General features: G+C 45.0%; 1 protein-coding gene across 1 annotated transcript; it reads right to left on the bottom strand.

The window, feature by feature from the left end:
- Window positions 1-1,786: 1,786 nt before the first annotated feature.
- On the bottom strand, window positions 1,787-19,186 carry LOC131592268 (endoplasmic reticulum resident protein 27-like). The gene is made up of 7 exons (XM_058863673.1): window positions 19,066-19,186; window positions 18,754-18,854; window positions 15,978-16,115; window positions 12,542-12,655; window positions 9,431-9,556; window positions 2,468-2,665; window positions 1,787-1,849 (listed from the first exon to the last, which is right to left on the bottom strand). The coding sequence occupies exons 1-7, from the start codon at window positions 19,184-19,186 to the stop codon at window positions 1,805-1,807; spliced, it is 843 nt and encodes a 280-aa protein (XP_058719656.1). The 3' UTR covers window positions 1,787-1,804.
- Between the last annotated feature and the right edge of the window lie 346 nt (window positions 19,187-19,532).

Here is a 19,532-nt window from a genome sequence, read left to right on the forward strand (position 1 = left end):
CTCCCCAGTGTACATAATGAAGCTCCTGAAAAGTTATCCCTATAATTAGCTGTGTACACAGTGAGCACAGTCACTGGGGGCACTGCTTTTACTCCCAGGCTTGTTTGCAGAACCAGAGCTTCATTTGTGTCCTATTTTCTTTCCCTGCAGCACTGAGAAAGAGTCACGTAGCTGTGCCCAATTTCTGCATCTGGCCGAGACACAGACCTCAGGCATTCGTGCAGCAGGTCAGGGCCCTCACACTCTTCAGTCTAGACCAAAGACAGATGTGCATGACACTGGAAACACCTACAGCACAAAGACTACTCACAGGTGTCTCCTCAGAAGACCAGCCCTCTCTACCTCTATACTGCAGAGAAAGGAATAAACCCTTCCTAGGGAGGAGCAAGCTATTGCTGTAAAAAGGAGCAGTTTTCCAACTGAGGGAAAGTGAGCAGGGTCAGGCAGGAGATACAGCCCTGCACATTCTAGGACTGGCATAAAACCAGGAGTTCAAAAGCATCACACATCACTGACATAAGGATTCTGGAAGGCAGGTGTGAGTCTGCTCTGGCTGGGTTCTGGGCCACTGGGAGGTGAGACATCTCTTATCCTCAAAGCAGTAGTGTGACAAGGTCTAGGATGGGACTGGCTCCCCAGTACTCCAGAGGTGCTGATCCCTGTGCTCACATCTTCACACAGATCAACAACAAAGTTGCTTCATTCACAAGTCATTCCAGTCCAGTACAACCTCTAGCCATACCCAGGGCAAAAGCAGCAAGGTATTCTGACACCTTAGATCCTTCCCCCCTCTCTGGGGCTCAACCTCCAGCTCTTAGCATCTATCCTGTACTTCTCTAGTCTTTTTCAATGCATAAAAGCCACAGGGGCACCCAGCAGAATTCAGGCATATAATTTTATATTTTATACCTGTACACACACTCATTCAAGAGGTCATCTGGTGCAGACAGTTCTCTTCCCTGGCTGTACAGATGGTGAGAGCATGTCTTGTTCTGATCAACAACAACCTCTTCTGGGTAAGATTTCTGACTGCAACATCTTAGGCTCATTCATTTTTGCTGCACCATCTCAGACCTGATTACCTAGTGCTGTTCTGATCCCAAAGCTTCACAGATATCTCCTATCCTGGTGGAAATATCTACTGACAATGGGTCATTTCCACAGGGAATGATTCCTAGCAACCAATCTGATTGGTTAGGTACTGCATTGGTTAAACTCAGAGAAAGGAGGTTTTTTGAGCTTATTCACTCATAAATACGGAGACTTTGTCCTTAAGTGAAAGACAAGGGGAGTGGAAAATAACATTTGCATAAAAGTTCAGGCCATTCACTTACTGCTTTATTTAGTAAAATAAATGGAAAATTTCATGTGAAATCAAGCAACACATCTATTTGTAGTATCAGGAGGGGCTGACAGTGGATCTCAGCACGGCACCAAGACCCAAAAGAATGAGGGAAACAGATCCCTGGGAACTACTAGCTCTGCCTCTGATATTGCCATTTCACTATTGACATTTCACTAATATCAGAGGTGTTGAAGCCACCCTTTGCTTCAACAGAGTGGCACAGAAAGACACATTGTAGGGCAATACCAGAGGTCCTGAAGTACTGCAAAAAAGAGATCTGGAGCCAACAAATGAGAAGAGATAAGAGATTCCTGGAGAGGACAGACAGCATGTATGTACATAGGATGGTGATTGGAATCCATGACTGACTTGGCTCAGGAAGTGCTGAGCTTCAGGACAGAGTGAACTCCTCATACACCAGAAACAGACACTGGCTACAGTCATCCTCTTGGCTGAGAATCAGAGTTCTTCATTGAGGGGCTTCTCCTCGGATTTGTCTTCTTTCTAAAACACATTAGAGGCATGAAATAAGTTTTGACATTACTTGGTTTCTCAGCATATGGATAAAGAAAACAAAATAACTCAAATGCCTCCCTGTGCAACAGGAGGATGAATTTTGACAGAGAGAGAACTTTTCACATTGAATGAACATGGAGATTTAATTGTGCCTTTCCCAGAAGAGACCTCTGGTAGAGTCCTAAGACCCTATCTGTACACTCTATTCTGTAGTCTTCCTGATAGATTTAATTCCTATCCATGCCACTGGTCTCCCTGACCTGCTCTCATATGCTGCCATCCACTACATCCCTTCTCAGCATCCAAAAGCACCCTTCACTTTGTCCCCCTAGATGCTGTTCCCAAAAGATAAATGCTTCACAGAGACCTTCATACAGCTGCAGAGATCAGTGAATTCTTCTTGCTGTAGACTAGAAGGCAGAGGTCAATGAAGAAAGAGGCTCTGCAAAGACATCCATCTCTGCTCTGCCCTTAATCTAACACTTCTCTGTTATTCAGGTGGAAATGTATGTGAAAGAGAAAGTGATGGGGATGGGGAGGAGTTCAAGGAACTGAAGTCATCTTCTTCAAGATCCTGGTAAACAACAGCATCGGGACCCCCTTTACCTTTTGCATTCTTTGTTGGAAACGATTACAGAAGTCCTGTACACGCTCAATGGAGATTTCATCCACAGTCAACAAATCATGCTCATCATCTGGTGTGTGGAATATAGCCAGAGCTGGCAGCTGGGACTTCTTCAGCTGGAAGTATGACAATACTCGCTCATTGCTCTTCAAATTGCTGTCTAACAGGATAAAGAGAATCTGTGATAGAAATAGGAAATAAAATGTGAGAAAAACAGAAGCTGAGACAAAGAACAGATCCCCAAACAGTGGTCATATGAAGATTAACAATGATATTTTTATCAAGAGTTTGAGAAAACCATCCATACTCTGTTCAGACAACACTTTCCTTGGCCACTATCTAGTAGCTCCATGTAGTGCATTTGACTGTATTTTATCAAGTCCAGACTTACACTACCAAACAAAATGTCTTCTCTCACCCTCTTTAAAAACATACCTACAGAATGACAGGAAGGCAGTCTCCACTTCTATTCGTCTTATAGATTAGGACACAATATGTCTTTTGTCTTAACAGCAAATGTCAAAGAAGCTGAATCCTTTACTTGCATGTTATTTGGATAAGATGCTCACATCCATGCAAGACCCAGGGTAAAAAGAGGTTTTGTTGTGGGAAGAATCAAATTCAATCTCAAGAATGTGGGAAGGAAGTACAGGGCATCAGGAGCCTGCAGGGATAAGAACATGGGAGTACCAAAACCAAAGGACTTATTGAAGTGAGCTGCAGTGAGCACAAATGAGGATGCAATGATTTGGGAAACAGAAGCTGTTGGCAAGACACCAATGTCCATACAGCCCAGTTCAGTGGAGCATTCAGGCCTGGGGAGAGAAGCTCCACATGCATATCCCAGGACGAGAATGACCTACAGACATTATTATAAAATTTATAAAAGAAAATAAATATATAGCAGTTAAACAACTTAATCAGTGACTTGATTAAATAGAATCCCTCAGCAGATGAGATCCAAGTCAATGAAATAAACACCCAGCTAGCATATGTCATTTTATATTCTTTTTACCCTATGCAATCTGCTGGGCCTAGCATATCCAATGTACCTACGGACAAGGCTATGGCTTCACTTACAAAAGAAAAGAGTTTTTTTTAAAAAAGGAGAAATGTAATGTGAAGATTATGTGCCCAGTTCCCAGGCTGTGACTCATGTTTTTCTTTCTTTTCAATGAAGAACACTCCAGTTAGTTCCAAACTTGTTTTCTTCTCTAAAAATAAACTTCATAAATCCTAAATTCTTTACTTATTAAATTTACATTCTATAAAAAACAAATACATCTGAAAACTTTCCTAGGCAACAGCCTATGGGAAGGAGGGATAGTTAGGCAGCTGTAAGGTTTAACTTCAGTTTTATAGTGAAATACAGAAACAGGAACAACATTTTCACTGCATATGTGATATTCACCAGTTGTAATTTTTCTTTCAAATGTCAACTGTGCCCCGAGAGCAAAAAGCTAGTGAGCAGAGAGGTTGTGGGGTACTTCTCCTAGAGTGTTTAATTCATCTTTTTGCAGGATAAAACACCAAGCTAGAAAACACATATTTAAGGTTCACAGGTCTAGGGACATGATCTAAGAGGCTTTCAGATGGAACAGCAGTATGTAATGTTTTAGGGCTCTCTTTTCAACTAGAAAGTTGGGAACAGAGGCCAGTGTTGGAGGGAAACACTTTCAGAGTGTCAGTACAGTAAAAGGTACTGCATTTTCATGGTGAGTTCAACAGCTTTTGAGTTTCTCTATAAGAGATTGACTAGACAAAAATATTTTTTTTAAGCAAATGTTAAAGAAGAAGTGATTTAAGTAAAATTTAAAAAAAAGTATTTCATTACTTCCTGTACAAAATTCACCACCTTTAGAACAGATGAAAAGCATTTTAAAATAGTAAAATGAATAAATGTTAGTCAATATTCTTCACTTCATCGAGCTTTCAGACTTGGCTAAAACACCCAAAACTAAAAAGCTGTACATATTTTATCCATGAATACCAAGAACAGAGTAAGAATAAAAGAGTAAAAAGGCTGAGGTTTAGAACACCAAATTCCTTCTTCCTCACAGGAGCAAACAGAAACACAAAAACTGGCCCTTCAGCTAGAAAGGCTGAGATATCATCATGGTTCAGAGTTACTGACTTGGATCTCTCTAATGACTCCCATTTGTCTCACAGAGTTACAGTGTGCCAAAGTACAGCAAAGTTTCCTTCTCTGCCTGTATTCAAAACATACAGGAAAGAGAGCAATTGCATTTGGCCACTGTAGCTCAGAAGAAGACACCTTAATGCCAATGAGAATGCTGCATTCCTGGGAGGTCTGTGACATGGGATGGGTCCTCCTTCAGCAGAAGGGCTCATCATGCACCCTATGCTGGTTGTGCTCCGGGAGTCCTGCCAGGGCCTGTGTGGTCTTGAGGTCACACCTGTGGGGCAGAAGGTAGGATGTGTTGGCCCAGAGGCCACAAGCACTGGAAGGCTGATCTCCATAGCAGCTGAAAACCAAGACGGTTTCTCAGTTGGCACGTTTCCATGGCAGATGCCATCTCGTGGAACTGGTGTTTTCTCATGAGGAATTTATTTTGTTCTGGGATTCCCAGTCAGCTCCAATCATAAAGGATGAATGCAGTAATCATGGAAAATTATATTGACCATGAGGCAGGATTCACATTGCCTAACCTCTGCCATCCAGATCCTAGCCTTGTCTCAGCCAGTCATCTATGTAACCTCTACAATAAACAGTGACAGACACTTTATTCCACCTATTTTAGAAGGGAAGGAAACATATGCCTGTCCTTCTCTTTCTTCATTGAAAAGAGCATAAAACCTTTACTCAGATGACCGACCAAAGCTACAGTTCATCAAAAACAAATTACACTTATAATGGCAGCTCTAATGTCACCACTAGAGATGAGTTAGTTCCATCCCAAACAGAAAGTTCACTTTCCGTTTCATACTAGCCTGTACAATAGCTTGTTGGGTGTTTTAAATTCTGAGATTATTTCCATGAGTTTTTTTTTCATTTTGTAGCAATCTTCTAGCCTGTGTTCAGAGATCTGCTTCTTCAGGCAGTGAAGGATATCCTGCATGAGTGAGTAACCCCTGACAAAAAAATGTCCCCTTCACACATGATATTATCTGTGCACTGTCACTTGAAATAAACCACCTTCTATAAATTTTGCACACTGGTACTGTCTTGGTGTCTTGACAAATTGATTCCTAGCCCAGTGCTTTTAGAACATCGAGTTCCTGGTAGATACTAAGACATGGAATGATGTTATTGCCCAAGAAATTAAAGTTAATTGAAAATAGCAATGATAGAAACCAATTTGTCATTGCTTAGTTTTTCTTCAAACAAAGAAAAACAGAAAGGATGGTCAAGCCTTATATCCAGTTTTGACTTTAAACTTCAGAGAGCTGCAGTTCACTGTTTTGCATAAGCAAAAAGATCAGATTCTGATGTTTGAGTAATGTCTTACATCACAGTACATTAAAGTAAAACAAAAACATCAGTCACAAATTAAAAAAAAATAAACAGCTATAAAAACAACTTTACTGCAGATATCTATTAAGTGACATAAAAAGACCATATTTACAGGCTCCTCTGTTTATGGCTAAAGGAGGCATCTTTAAATATCATCTCTTTTAGTTCTGAAGCCATCAGTATTTGACAAGAAGAATAAAAATTGTGTGAATGACTGCAAGAGAAAGGGCATCATCTTTTCATTTCCATGGAAGAACTCCTGAAGGACACCAGAAGTTTCTCAGAATGCATTTCCAAATGGACCTACATCTAAATTAAAAGGGAGTTTACAAGCATCTGTACCAAAACCATTTTGACATTGGAAACAAATTATGTCAGCTGCAACAAAATCTGCTTTTGTTATTCCAAACATCATCTTATTGAGACTTCTGCAAACACCCATGAGTTACACCAGCTGTAATCATCATGTTATACTCTGATACTGTGGAAAGAAAACTGAATATGACTATTCTAGTTTGGCTCAGCAATGCAAACCCTGACATCTCCTTTCCAGTGCATTTCTTTTCCTTGCCTGGACTCTTGGCAGTACTTTCTCAAATAAGCACACATTTGATTGAAGATCCAAGAAGGAGGGTGGATTTACTCTTGCAGCTGCAGTGCTCTGAACCCACAGTGTTCACTGTTATCCACCCACAATTGTTTCTCAAAGTGTACTAGAAAATGACTATATTTCTTCTTATTGTTGTCAGCTTCTGCTGGCTTAGCGTCATCTACCATTTGCATTTTCCTCTCCAATATTTTATAGCACTGAGGCTCCACAATAAAATCTAGAAAAATCTAGATGCCTCCAGGCACTCACTGTTGCTCTGGGTGCAGTTCAGACTGTTTTCAAATAAAAATCCTCACCATCCTACCTCACAGATCCTCCAGCTGAAAATCTCAGCTGCCCCTCAGGCAGAAGTGAAATTATCATAAACCAGAGGTGAAAGGACCACAATCCAGAAACTGGCAGATGAATCACTTCCTCATGATCCATTAACAGTTGGACTCAATCATCTTAGGCGTGTTTTCCAACCTAAGTTATTTCACAATTCTATGGTTTTTCTTCACTTTTTGGGGTTAGTCTCTCAGCAGCAGCTGCAGTTCCTCTTCATCTCTCCATCCACGCAACAAGTTTCTCTTTTCCCTCCCATGATGGACAATGTGATGACAATGGCAAGGACTACTCTTCCATCAGCGTGCAGCAGAGATGTGTGGCAGGATCGGTACCCCTTCTCCTGCTTGGGACCCCCTTTGAGGCTCTGTCTGTGCTCTGCACTGGCCTGTAGAAATGCTGCAATACACACCAAGTATTCCCACTCTGTTCTGGGGCTCTGCAGTCATTGTGAAGCAGTGCTGGATGCAGGGAGCCTGAACAGCTCTGCACTGCACAGCAATGATTCCTTGCTCAAACCACTGGTAGCACCAACCCCTTTAGCACAAACAAGCCCTTCACCACTATCCCACAGGACAGGAATTATTCACTGGTAATCCTGAACAAAATTCAAGTCAAGAATCTTGCATTTATTCTCTGACAATCTGCAAGCCACTAAAAGACAAAAAAAAAAAATAATTTATATTTATTTTGAAGCAAGACTCAATTAACTTGGTAGTTCCAACAACACGTAACTTCACATAGGAAAATGAGCCAGTAAGGATTTTCAGGGTATTGTGCAGTGGCTGCCACTGTTACCCAAACTAATTCAGGTCTTTCTACATGACACAGAAATGGAGACAAACCTATGTGGGCATATCACTCTGTTTACTCCTTACTATCCAGATACTTCTAAAATTCAAACAGAGGGACCCTAGCACTGTCTCTCTGCTTTCTAGGAGGGCAGTCCAAAACACAATTTACTCCTCAGAGTGCCACTCCTTTGGGAAAAACAACTTGTTCGACTCTAAGTCACTTCATCTCTGTGTCCTCAAGTATCACAGCAGTAAAGTGGAAATAATTAGTCAAATTCCCACATCTTTAATGTTTATATTTTACTCTGGCAAACTTGTAGACTGATTCTGTTGGAAACTTGCCTGCACAAATAAATAAAAAAAAACCAACTAGATTTGGCTTGCTGAGAATTCATAAATTGTCTGAGCTTCAGTAAAACATTTTATCCAATGTTTGTGAAGTATTTCTAGGAAAATTATAGCCATTTTCTCAGATCTAGGCAAGTCACATGAAAACTAGATGCAGCTGCATCAGCAAAGGATAGTGATGCCAAACAGCATTGTGTTAGAAGAAATAGCTGCTAGGTGGAGACCTGTATCAGACTCGGCTTCTCATGGAGAGCAGTGGTAATGGTGTCACTTTAACACACATTTCACAATAGACAAATGGAATTTTACAGATAAATGCATCTTGTTTTATAACTACCTATTCATCAAAGCAAAACATTTTTGAAGAGACCTTTTGATTTTGATGCATAGTTCCTGCCTATTTTCTTGCCACTGGTTAGGAAAGATGTAAAGGTTCCAAAGTAGTCCTGCCATAAGCAAGTCTCAAGATTTTTGAGATTGCATGGTTCTGAGGTGGTCCCTGGATTGGAAGGTGAGGGTATACTTGATTTCTAATCTGTTCCTTCAATACTAAAACCAGATGCATACAGATATTTTAGTTATCAGTTCCCAAATCTTTCCAGCTCCACACTTCTCAGAGGAAGACCTCCTTATGCCTCTCAGCTCATCCTTCCCACTTCTGTGATATTCTGCCCCCTCCCATCTGCTGCTCTTCCTTGCCACAAATGCCTTTCTGTTGCTCCCAATCCTCCTTTGCTTGCAAGTTCATTCCTCTGTTCCTCGGACAAAAATTCCACTGTAATCCAGCTGCTGGCAGAGAAGCAGACATAGCATGATTTACTATTTGGGGAGCTCTGTTCCCAGAGGGATGGGATTCAGGCAAAGTTTCTCTGAAGCACCTCATCTATCTCATCACCTTAATGTGGGAAATCTAAGCAGTAAATTTGCAGCTCCTTTAAAATAGCCATTTGCAGAAGTCCAAGGGCTAAGAAGCACTGACATTATTTGTTGTCTGGTCACTTATATAAGGCTCCTTGTCATTCTGCAGGCTGTAGATACAAATTCACCTCTCACATCAGTGGAGCACAGCTGTTGCCAGACTGAAGAGCAGCAGCTGTGTGTCATCTCTCAGTACAAAGGAACAAAACTGGACTAAAAGCCACAAAGCACACCACGTTTCAACAAGAGAGCAGACGGGCAGGATACAGAGGGTGTATTCCCCTGTCAGGTGGCAAACTGGCAAAAGGTGAACAGAACCAACCCTTCCATTTAATTATCCAGATAAACCCCCTTTTCCTGCTACTGGACCTTTGATCTCATAATTTACAGAGGAGATTATGCCCTCCCCATTCACGGCAGAAATGACTGGGGTTTTTTCCTCCCTAACAGCCCCTCTTTCTCTGTTTGGACTTACCTTCCCCTTGTAGAGCTCTGCCGCCGCCCGAAACTTGCGCATTCGCTCAGGGTGCTTTGGAGACATCTTGTCTGTGATAAGGAGGAGGTTAAACTGGAAGGAACTCTGCATCACACCTATTGCTGTCTGCCCAGCACAGAGAGAGAAACATGGTAAAGAAGATTGAGAACACTCAATTGGCATTGGATGCAGTGTCAGAGGGATCTAAATCCACATGGCTCAGCTGTGGTTTCTTTGCAAATCAGCATCACAAGCGAGACAGATTTCTTTAAAGCAGGGGGGATCAAATCTGGGTTCTTTGCAGAAACTCTTAACCTCCTGGCTTTTCTTATTCCCCAGACAAGAGTCTGAAGACCACAAAGGTCCATCAGTTGCCTTAAGATAGTTAGTGACTAGGCAAGGGGAGTAGGATTAGGGCAGAGTACAGGAAGATGAAGACTAGAGCAAGGATGTGAAGAGCAAGGCCAGCAAACACTGAATATGAGGGTGTCCTAAATCACTGAGGTCCATCATCTGTCTGAAATATGAGCATGAAAGTGAGAAGGATTTGTGCTGTCAAGGTTGGTGCTTGTCTTTATTTTCTTTCTTTAGTGTGACACTGTATGTAGGATGGGGATGAGTCCGCAGTTTCAGCAGCCTGATGGCCTGGACACTCCAGAGTGCTGAGGGTTAAAATTGCTGTCCCACAGTGAGAGAAGACCATAGGCAAGGGCTAAGGGGGCACTACACACTGGCCCTCTGTAAGGAAGCAGGGCTGGCACTGCCCAGGGAGCCACAGCACCATCTCCATGAACTCGCTCGCTTGCCATCTTGCTTCTCCTTCCGCCTGCTTCCTGCAGGCCTGCAGCCTCTCCCTCAAATTAAACAGTAGTGGGGCCAGACCTGCTGCCTCCCTAGTGCCACCGAAACCACAGAGGCACACACTGTGCCGCTCCCCGCCAGTGGGAGCAGAAAGTTTCCACATGCTCCAGCAGTAACAAGGAAGGGGTCAGGGAGTGCATGCTGGCAAGAGCCGTGAATAACAGAGCATCTAGCTCTTGGCAGATGGGACTCTGCTGTTTGCTTCATGTTTATCAGATATTTTGCATCTCTTCTCTTTTCTGACAGTGTGCAGCTGAGGCAGGGGACAGCAGAGGGGTTGCAAGCTAAGCTGGAAAACATTAGAGGACCTCATGGGAGAGAATGAGGCTGAAGGAGAGGGTGAAGCCAGCCAGCACCGAGCCCCTTGACGAGGCTGGGGTGAGAGCGGACACGGCAGGAGCAGCAGTGCCTCCAGCAGCTCCACACAAAGGTGTGCTTGTCCACACAGCCTTGTGTAAGAGCAATCAGCAGAGCTCATCAGCAGGGCTGACTCTCCTGAAAAGCCCACAGGGTAAACATTGCCTAAAAATTCCTAAAGTATGTGGGAGAAACAGTAAGGGCCCCAGGACGGGGAGAGAAACTCTTGGCAGCACTTGGTGTGAGCCATGTGATCCCATTATCTCCTGACCTGCAGCATTTTTGGATGCAAACAGCACATGCTCTGGGAATAAATATTTATGAAAAACCAAGCTACCTTAGGGAAGCTGGGAGGGTTTTGGGCCAGGGACTGCAGGAGGCACTGTTAATTTCAGCACCTTGATAGAGCTCCAGAGCGCCTGGGAAAAAAAACTGTAATAACATCTGTACTGACAGTCAGGGTGGAGGGGACCAGCTGAACAGCTGAGAAATTCTCAGTGAGTGAGACAGCCTGGGTGCCAAACAGGACACCATGCAGTGAGAACCCAAAGCATCAACAGAAATGCCTAAACAAAGAGATATTGTCCCATGAAATGCAAAAGGATCTAATAGGGGCTCCAAGGTTTCAGAAGGTCTGGGAAATTACAAAGATGAAAACATCATCCCTGCTGATGTGACTTGGATGTTCTTAAAGGGCTGTTAGGCCAGTGGGGCAGGATATAACAATCTCCAGAAATATTTTGTGAATTCAAAATGTATTTTTTTGAAGATGAAAAAACAAAAACTTTTTTTTTCCTTTTTTTGGTTACAGAAAAAAGAACAACCTCCTACCATATTTCATTGTGGGGGAAAAGATGTTAAATTTCTAAACAAAATACTCTCCTACTGGTGGGTTGTGACTGAACTGACTGAATGCATCTGTTCTCTTAGGTGATCCTTGAGTTTATATTGAAAAGGTATAGCTCTGCAACAGGTTGGGCCATTCTTCTCTGATATAAACTGAGCCTGGTCAGCACTGTTATAGCTGTCCAGAAGGCCACAAAATACCCCATCAGCAATGATAAAGTCTCAGCCATGCAGCAACTGGGGCTTCTAAGACCTACTGACCCCATAGCAATGAGACCAAGGAAGTGCTGGGATTTCAGAGGAACCTAAATCCTTGGTCAACTTCTATAGCAGGGAGGAGCACTGGGACCCTGCCAGTTAGATGTGTGAGCCAGTGAAGATGGCCCACATGGAAGCATTCTAAGCCTGATTTTGTGTGTGGTTGGTTGGTTGGTTGGTTGGTTGGTTGGTTTGTTTGTTTGTTTGTTTGTTTGTTTTGGTGGTGGTGGTTGTCGTTGAACTGATGAATTCTGGAGAAAGGATGGAAGGGATGGGAAAGATTTTGCCTGGGAAGTTCCCAACTCGCTCTTGAATATGTATTCCAATACCAGGGCTTACATTGAGCCCTGTGTGCTGAGTGATGCAGAAAAGCCTGCCTTCTGAGAGCAGGTCATTTGAGCTTCCATGTTTCTCAAGGCTTGTCAAAGAGAGGGCATTCTGGCTGAGCTGGCTCTGCAGGCATAGCACAGTATGGTCAATGTCCATGGGAGGAAGCAGCACTGCGTGCAGTGTAGTAAGAAGTGGAGTTTTCTGCCCCTCAACATCCCAAATTTACTGGAAAACCAAACTGTGATGAGTTTCTTTGTCTCCCACCACGCTCATGCCCCAGCAAATCTGCTTCCAGTCCACGTGTGGAGCAGCAGTGAAGAGTTATGTGGCTTCCTCAACCCTATCTACACCGTCGCTGCAACTCTCACACACACATCTGGGCATGCAAACTGGGGCCAGAGGATACCATGAGAGGAAGGCCGAGAGCAAGGGTGAGGACTGCAGGGAGCTGGTAATTACCACAGGATTGTACTCTGTCACCAGGCGGAGCTCGTTCATCCGAACGAAGTGAGTCAGCTTCTTGGCATCAACATCTCCGTTGTTCATGTCCAGATCCCGCCGGTCATTGTCCACCTGAAGACGGGCAAAGACACCTACAGTCACAGCTGTCCTCTCCAGGAGCTTCTCTAGAGGTGCTGATTGCACTCACTCACAGTGACACCCACCCCCTGGGACACCACCATCCTCTGTCCCCCACTACACAACCCCCACCTCTTCCCATCACCACTTCTGGAGGTCTAGAACCTGCAGGGACCAGCCTGCACTTTGAGATAAGGATCTCCCATCCTTCTCCAGCCTCCCAAGGACAAGAAAATCTCATGATACAACAGAAATCTCTCAGGACTCCAGACATCCCTATGCTACCAGCTCTCAATGCACTGGAGACAGGGAGAATTAGCTGACAAACTGTTCTAAGCATTGTGGAGAGAAGTCATTAAATAGTCTAACTCTTCACATCAATACTGGCTTTACATCCCTTTTTAAAATCTTCATCTGTTTATTCTGTTTCTTCTACAAGTAATAAACATTGGCATCACCCAGTATGGAATTCCTGGAAACATTGTGCAAGCAGGAAATCTCTCTAATAAAAAGAGGATTTTTCTTCCAGTACAGCAGGAAAGAAAAAAAAAAAAAAAAAAGAAAAAAGAAAAAAGAAAAAAAATTAAGTCCAGCATATTTCAGCTTTAGAGAAAAATCCATCCTGCCACACATCTCCCCGCACTTCATCCCCTCAAAATGATGCGATTTTTTTGAGATTTTCATGACCTGATAAACAGAAAAAAAGCAGGCAACCACTGAATGATAGCAGTACACCAGAGTTTAAGGGCAGAGTTCCTGTGCAGTACCACCACAGGATGTGACTGAGTTAAACCATGGGGACAGTGGTCTCTGACATGAAGTAGGATCAAAGTTTGGGATTTGAAAGCCATTGATATACATGTTGAATGAGGTTCTAGGGACTGAGGAGCAGTCCACCTGCACACCCCAGATTTTATTCTCTGCGTCTGGGCAACCTCTGAAAGTTCTTGTGTTAGTTTTTCCCGTGGTTTGCAGACATCTAAAGTCATTTTTGCTGTTCTGTGGTCATTGGCAAGGTCTTTGATACCAGTCACCCGCCCTGTCTGACAACACAAGCTGGTGATTTTCAGACTGTGTGGCCCAATTCCTCTCACGGGTTTTCCTCCTACATAACATGAAAGGGCAGCTCTGCTCAAGTAAATAAGATCAGGACAGTTCAACACCTGGGTGGGTGAGATCAGACAGGCCTTGAGAACCAATCTAAAGCAGCCTGGACTCAACAGAAAGTCTTCTCTTGACTTTTGTGGGCTTCTGGAAGCATCTGATTTCCATTTGGGGATAATAACGACTTGAATCTGCACTCAACATTTATGTTTTTAAGAAAATAAGGCTGAAAAATAGTCTGCATTTAATAGTTGAAGCTCGAGTCAAAATGTCTTTATCACTCCATATAATTAGGTTGTTAGCATCTGTTAATTATGTTCTTTTTAGGTCTATCAGGACTTCTTACTAGAAAAAATCAGCTTCTTTCCCCTATATACAAAGAAGTCTCACCAATTGACACAGTCCCTCCTACTACTGTAATTACGGCTTAAACTTCTAAGCATTGTAAGTGTTTCAGACACTGCAAAGGCAAAGAAAAAATTAATTTATGCCTCTGATTCACTTCTATCCTGGTGACGCATCTTTGTATCCTTCAAATGAGTATTTGATTCCAAGTTCCTGTATCCGTTCTTTTAAAATTCCTTTTTATCTCTGACCTCTTACTCCTACATATTATTCAGCACCGGATAAAAGGAAAAATAATGTGTCTGATAATCTAAGAAAAACTGACAATCAGACGAGGGAATTGTCAACCATATTTGAACCTGACTAGTGTATTATTTTCCTGGCTGTTTTTTTCACCATATTAAACAAGAGTTCAGTTGCAAAAACTTGGCTCCGAACAAAGAATATTCAATATAATACAAATTCCAACAATCCAATCACTTTCTTTTATCAAACTGTCTCCCACTGCAGTCATCCTCACTATCTGCCACATGCAAAAACAAAGGAACTTTTCAATATTTTTGGAAGAAAACCACAGTGACTAAGAACAAAAATTGAAATGGGTGTTGCTTAAAATTGCAACATCTAGCAAATAAAAGGTTAAATAAAAGGACCTGCCTACCTATTGCTCACTCTTAGATCATTCTTTTTTAATTATTTGGATAATATCAGTTGTAAACATGGTGCAGGAAATGATGAGGGGAAAAAAGAGAACAAACTGTCCAATCTTTGTACAAGCAGGATCTAGAACTTGGCCAAGCTGCCATATTTAGTTTCCCTAGACCATGTTATCCATTTCTCCCCACCTCAAGCACTTAGAGGTCTAGTGTCACAACACTTCACTGGCTTTTAGGACATCTTGTGCTGCCTGGGGCCCTGATCCTCTTTAGAGACACCTACCTCTGCAGTTTTCAGCTGCCATGCTTGTGTGAGGAGGGGCAACATGGGGAAGTTAATGTAACTAGTAGAATACTTGCTCTGAGCTTTTCTTGGTACTTTTGTAATGAGTACGTGGCTCTCCCCAGTATCATCTCCCTAAATTTCAGCAGATATAGCTACACTGAGGCTACATTGAGCTGCTTGCACTTAGAGTCAACAGAGATCTGACCTAGCGCAGCATCCATCCCTAAGAAGCTCCAAAGCAAGATTTCTAATGCCTAAAGTATATTTAGGAAATGAGTCTTCAAACCACAGTGTAGGGTGGCACAGCATCTCTTAACTGCAGAGACCTAGTCTGGATCTGTTTCCTGTCATGATGGAAAAGTTTTGTACCCTAGGAGACAGCTTTGCCTGCCTGAAGTGGCACTTGCCAAGTTTTGATATCAAGTCTGCTGTGTTGATCCATTGTAACATGGGCTCTAGACGCTTTTAATGCGTCTCAGGACCCTTTCCAAAACCACAGAAACCCCATCCAAGTTCATGCCAAGCTCCGGGCAGGTCATGTAGAAACACAGGCATTGCTCTTTGCAGGGCAAAATGCTGAACCAGATCCGTAGGACAAACACCTAAATAGGAGAATCTTACCAGATATAATTAACGCTCCTTGTCTCAGCGACAGGCACTCTGCAATTGAAAAGCAAAACCCCTCTTTGGGGCGAGAAGAGCGATGTACTTTGAGGTGAGCAAGCAGCCTGACTGCCAATGACAACCCTATTTTTTGGCTTGCCCTAAGGAGAGATAACTTTTATGCTTTTTACCGCTGTACGCACTCCTCCCAGTGTGTCCCACCCAGACCAGCGCGCTGGGGCAGCCGGAAACAGACCCTTATGCGGGACACGCGGGTTTTTGCCTGGCAGCGTTCCCGGGAGGGAGCCGCGGGCGCACGCACCCTGCGGAACACCGCCACGGTGTTCTCCGAGGCGCCGTAGTGCGACAGGACGGCGGCGCTGCTGCTGAGCCCGAAAGACACCTCCGGCATCTGTCCGGCCGCCCGGCGAAACACGTCCGCTTCGGGGCTCTGCGGGTCCTGCGGAGGCACAGGAGGGAGGGTCAGGGGCCGAGCGGATGAGGGGTCGAGACAGAACGGGGCCCTTGGGGCCGCACCGGCACCGGCGCCGGCACCGACACCGACACCGACACCGGCACCGGCACCGGCACCGGCACCGACACCGACCCCGGCCCCGACACCGACCCCGGCCCCGGCCGGTGCGAGCGCGCCACCTGCCGGCTGCTCGGTCCCCGCGGCACCGCCTGTGCGGGCGGGATGCTCCGGGATCCGGGAACCCGCCAGGATGGTGCTGAGCCCCATGGCACTCAGAATGGAGGGAACAAACCCAGAACACTGGTGTAGCACGTTTATACATATATATATATATATATATATATATTTATGTGTGTGTGTGTATATGTGTATATATATGTGTGTATATTTATATTTATAAATATATATATAGAGTGTGTTTTTAAAATCTATATATAAACGTCACAATTTTTAAGCCCACCTTGATTCTAGAGTCAGGGGGTTACAGTTTTGAGCACCTTGCATTATCAGTACTGTGGCTCCTTTTAAAAGGATACAAACATCCTGTAAAAAAGGAGTTCATTTAGGTGTATTAAAGGATAAAAATGTGCAATTTCTCAATATTTTGAGGTCCATTCTCTTTCCTGCAGAGTATTAACTACTACTAGCCTTTGCCTGTATTAAAGCCTTCCTTGCTACTCCCATTCCCAACTTTTCAGTGATGTATTTTTGATGCTTCTATTTATTGGATATAAATTCTCAAGACATGGTCTCTGTTTGGAAATCGGTTTGTTTTTCTTTTTAGTTTGAACTGTCAGCTCAGCTGTTTATGAGCCCAGAGAGAATGGAAAACAAAATTCTTTGTTCCTTCCAAAGAAAAACATCTCTCATGACCTGTTTTGGAAATGCCAGTGCATCAACATCGCTCTGTTGAGAGCTCTAAAGCATAGGGTGGGAATAATCTCGCTGAGTTTTGGAGCTTTCCTGGGAAACCTGGGGTTTAATCAGGCCGAGCCCTTTCCCAGAGACACGCGGGGTTTGTGGAGCAGTGCGAGGTTTCCATCACGGCGTGCTGCTCCCAGTCAGGGAGGCCGTGCTCATTGCACGGGAGGCTTGCCGAGCCACGTACTGCAGTGAACTGAAAGGCTGCGGCAGAGAAATAACTGATGGTGAGCGGAGAACGTGGACTTTATTTGGATGAATATACTTTCAGGCCGAGAGCCAAGCCTTCATGGCACATATACGTCTTTATCTACCGTTCAAATGCAGCCCTGTCGTGCCTCAGGCACTGAATGCCCGAGATGTCGCTGGCTGCTGCCTCGTGCTGCCGGCAGCTGCGATTTCAGAGTCCTGTCTGGCTCTGAAGAATGCGATCCTGCGGAGGGCGGTCACCGTGGCACAAGACAAAAGGAGCCGTGTCCCTGCCGCAGCTCAGGAGGGGGCTCTGGGTACAGCTCTGCCTCAAGCCCAGCCAGCTACCCTCGGGGAGGGAGGTGTCTCGGCGCTTCCATTCTGCCTGTGCAGACTGCCTGGCTGCTTTGCACAGCTTCAGCGCTGCAAGAGCAAGCCCCGAGGAGCTCCAGCTGCCTGCGGGCGCCGAGCTGGAGGCGGCTGGTGCTGTGTGATCAGCGCTTACAAGGCCCCTGGGGCACAAGCCTCCTGCGCTCACAGACTTGTTGCTGCCCGCACTGCACAGGCAGCACCACCGCTCCTCACTCTGTTGGGCTGTGGGGTGCCTCTCTATACCAAGAGCATGATGCCCTCCCTAGGCTGCCCTCCAGCCCCAGGCACAGGGCGGAAGGAGGAAAGTGCTTGCAGAAGGACCTGTTTTTGAAGGCTCTGAAGCCTTCTTTGACATGAGGCAGTGCGTGGGCAACAGGAGAGCAGAACGGAGCTCAAAGAAAACATGGGAAAAGGTGCAATTTGAGGACCTTAAAAGTAATAAGGATCCTGTTAAAGAAGCCTCCATTTTACAGTGCTGTAGCTCAATAAATATTTTCCTTCTATTTTCTAAGGAAAAATACTCTTGCCATTTGGGGAGGAAAAGGACTCAGATCTGTCACTCACCTTTGAATTCAGTGGAATTTAGTAAAAAGAGACAGATCTCAAGGATGTCTGCTCTGGGGAACAAAGAAGTGAGGCAGAGACCATGCCTATGTTCTCCCTACAAAGAGGCTGCAGCCTGAGCCCAAACCCTGGTGGACTTCAGCGGACCTGCACTATCACTTTTCCCTGAGACTTGGCTTCCTCATCCCTATCACACAGGCAGTGCCTTACTCTGTCTTTGCTGACTACAGCAAATAACTGATGTTCCTACTCACTCCTCACCAACACTGTTCCTCTACCATGCACATTTCTTTGTTACTTCCCCTGCAGCATTTCCTTCTCTCCTGCTCCAGGGCTTCTACAACCTCCTTCATCTTCCTCCCTTGCTTCATCTCCTTTTCCATGCACAGACCTGTGCACGTTCCCTGTGTTCTCTGTGACCCATCACCAAATCCCTCCATATTCCTGTCACAGGCGCAGCACCTTTTGGGACAAGAGCTGCCTTTGGCAGGTGTTTACACCACATCCAAGCCCATGCTCTCATCAGGGCGGGATGACAGAGCTCACAGCTGGCAGAGGGGAGGTGCTGTGAACACACCTGGAAGAACCCGATGACTGCCACTTCTGCACCGCTGACAAAGGCTTCAGCATCTGCAACGTTGTTTAACAGGACAGGTTTCTCAGTAGTGCTGGCTGTGCCTGCAGAGCAAAGGTCAGGGTTGGGCAGTGTACCCAAGGAGCAGCTCAAAGAGGAGCCCCCCAACACACACACAAGCATCCCAACCTTACAAGCTCACCCACACACCTCTCCTGCGAGTTCAACGCAATGTTTGTGCAGCATACCTTGGATAAGGAGGACTCCCTGCAGCAGACCCAGACTTTCCCCAAGGCAGGAAGAAAGCTCACTTACTGTGGGACGCCAAGTCACTCCCTCCAGCACATCCTGCTGGGGAGCATCTGGTAAGCAGGACAGCAAAGAGACACGGGAAGATGCATGTGCCCATGGTACCAGCTTGCCTTCTCCTCGCCATACCACCCTGCTCCGGTCCTCCCCTCAGCAAGAGACACGTCAGCTGCTGTGGGGACCCACAACCTCTCCTGGGGTGGTGGGAAGAGAGCAGCTGGTCCAGGTCAAAGCCTTCAGCTCCTGAGATAACTGGCTGGAGAAAGCCCCTCCCTGCTGTGCAGGAATCAGCCTTGGAGAGCTGCAGCAACACTACTGGTGGTGTGTCCTCACCCACAGCACTTGACATCGCAGCTGCCCTGCACCCTTGTGACCAGACACCCCAGACAGGTTAAGAACATCCATCTCCAGCTGCTGGATCCCAGAGGCTGATGTTCCCTTGTGCTTGGCCAGCAGGCTAGCCACAGGGACAT

Source organism: Poecile atricapillus, chromosome W (genome assembly GCF_030490865.1).
Source record: "Poecile atricapillus isolate bPoeAtr1 chromosome W, bPoeAtr1.hap1, whole genome shotgun sequence".
NCBI lineage: Eukaryota > Metazoa > Chordata > Aves > Passeriformes > Paridae > Poecile > Poecile atricapillus.

Bases quoted from the DNA above. Each gene is read 5' to 3' on its own strand.
- LOC131592268 (XM_058863673.1), bottom strand. From the start codon at position 19,186: ATGGCGAGGAGAAGGCAAGCTGGTACCATGGGCACATGCATCTTCCCG. The intron at 2,666-9,430 runs GTAAGTCCAAAC...TTTCTATCACAG, and splicing joins CAGAGCTCTACAAGGGGAAG to ATTCTCTTTATCCTGTTAGA. The intron at 1,850-2,467 runs GTAAAGGGGGTC...AATGTGTTTTAG, and splicing joins TCCAACAAAGAATGCAAAAG to AAAGAAGACAAATCCGAGGA.